The 10379-nt window shown below is 46.3% G+C and overlaps 1 protein-coding gene across 3 annotated transcripts in view; it reads right to left on the bottom strand.

The window, feature by feature from the left end:
• Ccdc43 (coiled-coil domain containing 43) overlaps window positions 1–6004 on the bottom strand; it is a 13672-nt gene extending 7668 nt beyond the window's left edge. The window contains exons 1-2 of one of the 3 annotated variants that reach the window (XM_021176842.2): window positions 5623–5995; window positions 329–416 (exon numbers count right to left, since the gene is read on the bottom strand). In XM_021176842.2, coding sequence (XP_021032501.2) covers window positions 329–416; window positions 5623–5898 — 364 coding nt within the window. In that variant the 5' untranslated portion in view covers window positions 5899–5995. Of the gene's footprint in view, window positions 1–328; window positions 417–5622 lie in introns of all 3 variants that reach the window. The other 2 variants (XM_029484189.1, XM_021176840.2) reach the window with 2 other exon arrangements.
• Between the last annotated feature and the right edge of the window lie 4375 nt (window positions 6005–10379).

Genomic DNA, 10379 nt, shown 5'->3' on the forward strand with positions numbered 1-10379 from the left:
CACACACACACACACACCACACCACACACATACCACACACATACTACACACACACCACACACACACACACACACACACACCACACATGCACATACACACACACACATGCACACCACACACACACATCACACACACACACCACACACATACCACACACACACACACCACACATACGCACACACACACCACACACATACCACACACACGCACACATACACCACACGCACACACACATACACACACCACACATACACCACACACACACACCACACATGCACAGGCATACATAGAAGAATCAATGTGTTTTAAAAAGTAAGGCCAACTCTACCTTCCTTTTTGACTTTGGTGGTGACATCCCGTGTTTCCGACCATCGCTCCACAATTTCCTTACAGATGTCCAGGAGAGACTCTTCTTCCTGGTAGGAAAAGCACGCAGTGAGTTTCCTGAAAAGCACGCCGGTGAGTTTCCTGGAAAGCACGCCGGTGAGTTTCCTGGAAAGCACGCCGGTGAGTTTCCTGAAAAGCCCCCAGAAACAACAGCAACCCGAGGAAGGCCATCACTCTCCCCACTGGCGCAAGGACCTGGGCCACAGATGACAGACGAGAGTGCATCTCATTGGAGGCTCCAGACACAGAAGCCATCTTGACTGTCCCAGAACCCACGCCTGCTGTCCAGATTACCCACGCTGCCCTGCCTCATCCTCCATTTTATTTTATGTTTTTTTGAGACAGGGGTTTCTCTGTGTAGCCCTGGCTATCCTGGAACTCTCTCTGTAGATCAGGCTGGACTCAAACTCACAGAGATCTGTCTGCCTCTGCCTCCAGAGTGCTGGAATTAAAGGCGTGCCCCACCACCACCCAGCCTTCACCTTTCATTTTAAAGAAGGAAATGCTTTGTTTGTTTAATTAATAATTGTATCCACTGTCTGCTCTTAGGATACAGTAAACAATGTTTAGTTTTTTGTTTCGTGTGTGATGTGTGTGGTGTGTGTGATACGTGGTGTGTGTGATACATGGTGTGTGTGTGTGTGTTGTGAACACTATGGCGTGCCTGTGGAGTCAGAGACAACTGTGGGAGTTGGATTCCTCCTCCTACCATGTGGGTCTCAGGAATTCAACGTAAGTGATTGGCAGAAAACACATTTACCTGCTGAGCCACATCACTGACTGGTCGGTCATATATTATGTACATACTGTAGAATCAATCTAATTATTGCCTTAATTCATTACTTAGCAGTTTCCTGTGGGAAAACAGTTAAAATATACATCTTTGAAGCACACTATATTATTACATTTTTATTCATGATAGTCTCCATTTCATGTTATAGATTACTAAAGTGTCTCCCCCTTTCCCTTGCCTAACTTCAATTTTCTGGAGGAAAACTTGTTGCCGAAATCAAAATTCTAGCCTTGTTTTGTTTTGTTGGTTTGGTATCTTTTTGGCTTTAGTGGCCCAGGCTAGCTTGCTAAGTAGATAAGGTTGCCCATGAACCTCTTACGGCTGACTTTCAAGTACCGGGGTCTCGTGGGAATTTTGGTTTCTTTAGAAAACAAAGGAATATTATAAGAACATGTTTTCGTCTTAATCCCAGCTGTGGGATGTGGGGCTGCGTCTGATTGTCCACAGCAGCTGACTGTGATTTGCCTCATGCTCTAGCAGGGGTGTGATTTTGCCAGGTGCAGATAGTTTCTGCAATTGTTGTGATGTCTGGAATTCTGGGGACTTTTCAGAGCGTATATAAATGCAAGCAAGGGTCCCCAGGAGGCAGGGTAGGTAGTGGATTGTTGTTGGTCTTGGTTTGTTAAGAAGTTGTCATGTGCAAAGAAGAAACAAGGATAAGAAATTAGATATTCTGTCTGCAAAGATCAAACTTGCCCCAAGGAACTCAGCACTCCTAATCAACAGGAAGCAGTCTAAGGGCGACATCTCGGCCTTCCCAACCCCTGACTTTAGTCAGGGATCTCTTTCCTTTCTTCTCCATTACCTAGTGTTTGGGGTTGAAAGGACGGAAGAAAAAAGATCCCACAAAGTAGCCAAAGCCCGGCTACACTGGGGTTAAATGCCTGCTGCCGTTGGTGGCTACAGGGTCATACCCTGTAGCCCAGGCTGGCCTTGACCTTCCAGCAATCCTCCTGCCTTTGCCTCCCAAGTGCTGGGATTACTAACACACACCACTATTCCCAGCCCAGCTCTTAACAATTACACACCATCTCCCACGGAGCTGTGAGGAGTCAAAACACAAACTTGGTGCAGATACTCACTTATTAACAGGAAATCCCTTCTCCCACCCTTCATCTTTTTAGCAGGGATGCTAACATCCCTACACAGTTTTGGTCCAACAATACCCGCCACCACCACCACCAAGCACAGAAAAACAGCCCTAAAATAAGGAAAGGAGAAGCAAGCAGGACAGCCCCGGAGGACACGCCAGCTTGTCCTTCCAGTCTCCCCACCTGATCCAAAGGAGCCCATTCATCATTTCCTTTTAGCCCCCCATTAAGGGTCTGCCGTGTTCAAGGTACAAAGACGAGAGCTAAGAGTCTGTGATTAAATCAATGTTAGCTAGACTTCACTACTTAAAGTCCTAACACAGGACGATTACTAAGTGGTAAGGCTTTCCTTTCTAGAACAGCACTCCACAATAGGCTGTCTATTTTGTTCCTCCAAACACTTCAAGCAGTGTCAAGGAGAAAATAGTTCTATCAATAATAAAAATAATATATGATGCATGAGTTGATCATCTACTGCAGGTCCTGCTGGAGAGACAAAAGGTGTAGGGAAACTTTTATTTACTCCAGAGGGCACACTACCTTGAATCGTACCTCAAAGTCTTGCTAACAAACTTCATAATCCTCAACAATGAATCTAATTTGTTTCTCCAAGAATGAGATTTGCTACAAAAGTCAAGGGCCTCTGACATGACATGGAGTCAAACAGAACTGTGAACGATGGATTGGATATAGACCATAGTCTTTGGTCCTTTTCTCTCTGTAGAGAAATGTTCTCAGTTGCTTCACCAACAGGACTCCTGCCTCACTATTCAGTTCCTGGCATTTCTTCCCCAAAGATAGCTTACATATAGATGGGCTTTCAGGAAACTATGAAAAAATGAAACATGATATCTGAATTTGATACATGTGCATGCACATGCGGGGGTGGGTGGAACATCCTTAAAATGATTTTGTCTTCTGCAGTTTATGCAAGAGGCAAATAAAAGCAAATACAATTCTTGATGTTTCTTCTTCTTTTTCTTGTTATTTTGGAGACAGGGTTTCTCTGTGTAGCCCTGGCTGTCCTGGAACTCACTCTGTAGACCAGGCTGGCCTCGATCCATATGAAGAGTCTAGAGCAAGCACTTGCTTCTTGTTAGCTAGCAACAGCTACAGACTCTATCAACATCACCGCGGAAAACACTAAGTATCAAACTCAACTGCTTCCTGGAGTCCCCAGGAACCTCACAGCTGCAAATAAAGCCCCAAAGTCCTGCCTCTTATTCTTTCTTCTTATAATCTGAAGTTTGGAGTCAAACGACAGAATTGGTTGTGCTATATTCCCACGGAACCCCCGAGCTCCTCACAAGCTGTGTTAGCTCTTTTCCATTTATAGACCAAGTGGTTCTTGCCAGTGGGATCAGGGACAGCTGCGTCAGTGTGTCATATTTCCAGCATGTTCTCAATGAACTTAACTTCAGTGTGAGCGTCTCTAGCATGTATCCCATCCCCCAAAATTACTTTTGGATTTGAAAAAATAAAAAAAATAAAAAATAAAAAATAAACCTTCCATTTCTTTACATAAAGAAGGTACATCCAGGAGCTGGAGAGATGGCTCAGTGGCTAAGAGCACTGGCTGTTCTTCCACAGGTCCTGAGTTCAATTCCCAGCAAGCACATGGTAGCTCACAACCACTCTGTAATGGGATCCGATGCCCTCTTCTGGTGTGTCTGAAGACAGCTACTGTGTACTCATACACATAAAATTAATAATTTTTTTTAAAAAAAAGAATGTACATGCATATTTATACCTATGCTCACCATACCTTTTGATTCTCCTTACTAGTCCCTGAATATTGACTTTAAGGACACTAGATAAGCCCATTCTCCAAACCTGCTCATTGTGATAGACATCAAAGAATAAAGCCTTTGATGGGGGGTTGACTTTCACAGTAGCACTTTGGTTTTCAAGAGACACCTCCACCGTGTGGGAGGATAACAGTTTCTCTGGTATTTAGTGCAGATGCAGCAAAGTTTACTTTTGAGCAGATTGTATTCATTTATTAGATTTGCACTTCTTTCACATACGTGCCTGTTACCCATGGAGGTCAGAACAGATTGTCCAATCCCCTTAAACTAGAACTACAAATGGTTGTGAGCCACTGTGTGAGGGCTGGGAATGGAACTCAGGTCCAATGTAAGAGCAACAAGTGCTCTCAACTACTGAGCCATCTTTCCAGCCCCCAACTCAATTATAATAAAAAGGAAGTCTCTACAGGACAATCCCAGGGCAAAAGAGGTAGGGAATCTAATCTACGCATATAATCTAAGTGTTTCCGTTGGGAGTAGAACAGGGAGGGATGAACTCCACACAAATATCAGATTAGAAAAGTGGGTGTCTTGATCAACTGATACATAAATACAGCTTTAAATTACAAATTTCTAAATTAGTGAGTCTCCCTGTTCTGGTTTGCCAGGGTCTCATTTGGCAAGCCCAAAGTTGGCCACCCACTTGCTGACCTTGGCAGGGCTGGGATTATAAACACGCATCACATCACAGCATACTGTGACGAATCTGCTTTTGAGTATTTGAGACAGGGTTTCTCTGTGCCCCGGCTGTCCAGGAACTCACTAAGTAGACCACAAAGGCCAGTCTCTGCCTCCTGAGAGCTGGGATTAAAGGTTTGTGCCCCACCCACGAACCTGCTTCTTTTTGGTTGTTTTGTGTTTTGAGACAGGGTTTCTCTGTGTAGACCACGATGGCCTTGAAAAATCACAGAGATCAGCCTCCTGAGTGCTAGGACTAAAGATGTGCACCAGCCACCATTCCATGGAAATACCTTATCTGTTTCCAGTCTATCTTCATCACAGGGTACCGCCCCACCCAACACACATTAATAATTACTGAATTTCCCAAGGTTGCTCATCGTGAAAAGATCTCCCTTACCTTACCAGTTGAGGACTCTAATTACTGAAATTGGAGCCAAGAGGGATCTTCCCACAGGCTTTTGTCATGGGACAGCCCTGAGACTACCCCCTAATGGGCAGACATCTCAAAAACATTTTACTCCCCTCTCTGAACATCGCAAACCATAGAAATGCAACTATTAGACGTTTATGATCGAACTGCCATTTACACATCTTAATGGCTTCAGGACACTCTCTAGCACATCCAAAGGCACCCAGGGAGCCTTGTTGCCCGGAATATGGGAATCCCGTCCTCTCTGTACACCTGCAACCCAAAATCTGGCGAGGGAGCAGCAGCCCACTTCTCCCTCAGAGTTATGCTTCTTTCCGGTGAAACCACTAAGCCTTCGTGACAGCAAAAGGAGAAGAGAGATGTGAAGTAACGAAAGAGGTCCCCAGATTTCTCCGTGAGGTTGATAGGATGTGTCCCGACTACTCTACTCACCAGGAAAGCAGAGAGGATACCCTGCAGGGCGTCCAGCTTCTCTTCCTCCTCCTCCTCCTGTAGGACGCCAAGAATGTAAGCGGCGTAAACGGCTCGGTCCACTCCCAGCGCCTCCAACCGTCCGTCAAGCCAGGATCCAAAAGCCCCGCCATCGCCTTCACCGAGGACTGCCGCGGCCACTTCGCTGGGCGCCGCCATGCTGGGGACAGGGTCCTGCCGGACCCGAGAGTGCCTACCGCAGTGCCTGACGGGCCGCGCCACTGGGCCAGCGCGCATGCCCGGAGAGGGATCCTCCACCCCTGCGCGCTGGGCTGTGATCGCGGTTTGGGGTATCTTTATGTCCTCGCAGCTAGCGCATCTTGGTGTAAGCGTGGTCGCGTGAGCCCCCAGGAACACCGGCAGGTGAGTTTTGAACCGGCTCGTTATAGTTGGCAACGATCGGATTCAGTGTCATTGTCAGCCACGCGACAGAGAGCTCAGAGGACTGTCTGCTCACCACGGATTCCAGCACTTCTGCTCTGCGCCCGGCAGGTTCTTGTGGGATGCGAAGCCAGGATGCCCCACTGAGTCTTGTGTTCCGGCATACCGCCGTCACTGCCATTCCAAGCCGCCTTCCCTGAAAACCCAAATTTCAGAAAACGTTCCCTGACTCATCTCTGTACAGAGACACATAGTAGGTTCTCAACAGTTAAACAAGCAGCCTCGGAGTCATTCCTTTTAATTATTGCTTCCGTGTTTCCACAGGTATACCTTTGAGGACTGTCTTAAAGTTTCTGTTGAGATAAGACACCGTGGCCAAAGCAACTAGGAGAGAAAAGGTTTATTTCAGCTTCCACTCTCAGGTCACGCCCCATCACTAAGGGGAAGTCACAGGAACTCAAGGCCCGAACCTGGAAGCAGGAGCCTTGGAAGATCGCTGTTTAGTGGCTTGCTCCGCTTGCCTTGCTCAGATTGCTTTCTTCCACCATCTAGGAGACACCTGCCCAGGGATGGCATCAGCCACAATACATTGGACTCTCCCACGACAATCACTAATCAGGAAAATGTCCCACAGGCCAATCTTATAGGAGGTCGTTCTCTCAATTCCCCTCTTCCCAAATGACTGTAGCATGTGTCATGTAGATACATGACAGCCAGCCCAAGGAACAAGTTCTGTCCTCTGCCAGGTACTGTGCTAAGAGGTTCCCATGAAGTATCTGTTGCCATCTTCCCAACAACCCAGCGAGGAGATGCTTTTATGTTCGATTAAAAGATAAGAAAACTGGAGCGATGGCTCAGCTGATAAGAGCACTGGCTGCTTTTCCAGGGACCCAGTTCAATTCCCAGCACTCATGTGGCAGCTCACAACTGTCTGTCAGTTCCAGGGGATCTGGCACCCTCACACAGACATACATGCAGGCAAAACATCAATGACATTTATAAAAAAAAAAAAAAAAGGGGGGGGGGGGGGGGTAAGGAAATGACACACCATGAGAGAGAACCTAACAGGGGACAGAGCTCTACCAGCAGAATGCCAGCTCTGGCCTGAGGTGGGCTAGACCCAAACTACAGAGGAGGAGGGGGAGGCTGTGCAGGGGCCTTTACTCCGGCTGCTTGCTTCACTGGATACTTACTGAATACATTCACCACAACACTGTTACAGACTGACAATTCAAAGATGAGTGGCTCAAAGATCTGAGTTCCCTAAGAGGCCAAACAGTCCAATGGGAATAGGTCTTTAAAGAAATAACAGAAATAACGACACTTTAGTGACATAATTCTAAGTGTATGGGTGTTTTGCCTGCATCTATGTTTATATACCGATGTGCCTGATGCCCTTAGGGAGACCAGAAGGGTAGGCAGATCCCATGAAACACAGATGTTTGTGATCCACCATGTGAATGCTGGAAATCAAACAAGGGTCCTCTGGAAAAGCAGCCAGTGTTCTTAGCATCTGAGTCAACTCTCCAGCCCTGAAGTAAATGGGTGATTATGTGGAGGTAGTGGTATTAAGACAGCGTCTTGCTATGTAATCCAGACTTGCCTGGGACTCTATCTATTTCTTTTCTTTGAGCTTGTAAACCTCCTGACTCTACCTCCCAAGTGTTGAGATTATAGACTAGCACCACCGTACCCAAATTGAGATAAGGTTTTGGTGAAGGTATGACTGGACCCCTAAGCCATTCATTTGTCCTGTTGAAGGGTGTTGGGGGCTGGGAAGGGAGAGTTCAGGGATCCAGGAGTTACCTCGCAACACCAGGGGGATTTTAACATTCTTCAAAAAATGAATAAGTTTGCCAGGCATGGCAGCATCTCTAACCTCAGCATTTGGGAGGCTCAAACAAGGATCTGAGGCCAGCCCAGCCTGACGGAAAACTATGAAAAGGCTTGCTAGGGTACCTCTAGAGATCCCAGCAGCTGGAACAACAGGCCTTAAATAGCTATTCAAGAGAGATGAGAGGAGAGGGGGAGGGGGTGGTAAAGGGCCTCTTCAAAGAATTCTGTACTCTTACTAGTATTGAGATAAAGCAAACGAATGGGCACTAAATAGCATGTCATGAATACAAATGTAGAAATACAGAATTTTTAAGTTTTAGTCTCATGGCTTCTGGATGCTAAGACTATGGCATTGCATGAATTTAATCCCAGTGTTGGGAGGCAGAGGCAGGTGGATTTCTGAGTTTGAGGCCAGCCTGGTCTACATAGTGAGTTCCAGGACAGCCAGGGCTACATAGTGAGACCCTATTTCAAAAAAAAGAAAGAAAGAAAGAAAGAAAGAAAGAAAGAAAGAAAGAAAGAAAGAAGAAAAAGAAAGAAAGAAAAAAGAGAGAAAAAGAAGAAAAGAAAGAGAAAGACAGACAGACAGGAAGGAAGAAAGGAAGGAAAGAATATGGCATTTGTACTGGCTGGTTTTGTGCGTCAACTTGAAACAAGCTGGAGTTATCACAGAGAAAGGAGCTTTAGGTAAGGAAATGCCTCCATGAGATCCAGTGGTAAGGCACTTTCTTAGTGATCAAGGAGGAAGGGCCCAGCCCATTGTGGGTGGTGCCATCATTGGGCTGGTAGTCTTGGGTTCTATAAGAAAGCAAGTTGAGCAAGCCAGTAAGTAGCATCCCTCCATGGCCTCTGCATCAGCTCCTGCTTCCTGACCTGCTTGAGTTCCAGTCCTCTTTCTTTGGTGATGAACAGCTACGTGGAAGTGTAAGCTAAATAAACCCTTTCCTCCCCAACTTGCTTCTTGGTCATGATGTTTGTGCAGGAATAGAAACCCTGACTAAGACAGCATTAAAGGAGTTGGTCCCCAAAGGCTCACCCTTTTTCATGTCCCCGTTACCTCTTTCTTATTCTTTGGGTGCTGAGGTTGAATCTAGGCCCTCACACATGGTGAGCCCTTGCTTTTACACCAAACTACGTCTTAACCACATACACTTCTTCTAATCCACTAACAGTGGGTCTTTATCAGTAAGTCATCTGAGAGACACCTCAGTTACACATCATCGTTTGAGGTCAACGTTGAGCTCTCAAGTCAGGGGAGTACCACATACAGACATTTTATTTTCGGAAAGCAGAAGCTGGGCATGATGACGATGCCTGCCCATGGTACCAGCACTTGGCAGGTAAAGGCAGGGGATTGGATCAAGGCCAGCTTGAGCTACCTAAGACTAATCCTAAAAATAAGAAAAAGAAAACAAACCTCACAGATGTAGTTTCAAAGAGCTGACTTTTAAAAAAAGATTTTCTTTAGTGTGAGAATATGGGTGTGGGTGCCTGAGGAATCTATCAGCATTGGATCCTTGAAGCTGAAATTACCATTGGTTATGAGACACTTAGTGTAGGTACTGGGAACTGAACTCCGTCGTCTGGAAGAGCAAGATACACTCTTAGCTCCTGAGCTATCTCTCCTGCCCCAAACACAGAGTCTTGAATGCCTTTGTCCAGTCTACCTAACAGTATCCTCTTCCGTAACCATATTACAGCATCAGAATCAACAAACAGAGTTGGGTGAGGTGTCTATCAGCTTTAGTTCAGGCTGCTGGGTTGGCTGAGGCAGAAGTCCATCTCCGGAAATTAGAAGACAGCAGAAACAATGAATCAGGATCTCATCGCGGGGGGAGGGAATAGAGGGCTGTCGAGAAGACTCAGCAGGTAAGAGCACTGATTGCTCTTCCGAAAGTCCTGAGTTCAAATCCCTGCAACCACATGGTGGCTCACAACCACCCGAAATGAAATCTCATGCCCTCTTCTGGTATGTCTGAAGTCAGCTATGGTGTACTTATTTATCATAATAAATAAATCTTTGGGCCAGAGAGAGTGGGGTTGACCAGAGTGAGAGGGGCCAACCAAAGCGAACAGAGGTCCTAAAATTCATTTCCCAACAACCACATGAAGGCTCTCAGCTGTGGGAAGCCACATACGCCATTACAAGATGGCGCTGGCTACCGCTGGCCACCACCCATAAGTTTGGGTAAACAACCAATGTGCGCATGTGCAGTAGAGGTTTTTTGCCGAGTCACTGCCTGGCCCGAGGCATGCAAATGAGGTACTAAAAGCATAACCAATCGGGTGTAGACATGCCTCTCCTAGGCCTAGATAAGCAGCGCCAGTTCTGGGGCTCGGGGTCTTTTCGCCTCTGCAATCAAGCTCTCCCAATAAACGTGTGCAGAAGGATCCTGTTGTGGCGTCTTTCTTGCTGGCGAGTCGGGCGCTCACACTCAGCCATCTGTACAGCTACAGTATACTCACGTAAATAAATAAATAAATATTTTAAAAGAAGAAAA

The sequence above is a fragment of the Mus caroli genome, chromosome 11, assembly GCF_900094665.2.
Source record: "Mus caroli chromosome 11, CAROLI_EIJ_v1.1, whole genome shotgun sequence".
NCBI classification, from domain to species: Eukaryota; Metazoa; Chordata; class Mammalia; order Rodentia; family Muridae; genus Mus; species Mus caroli.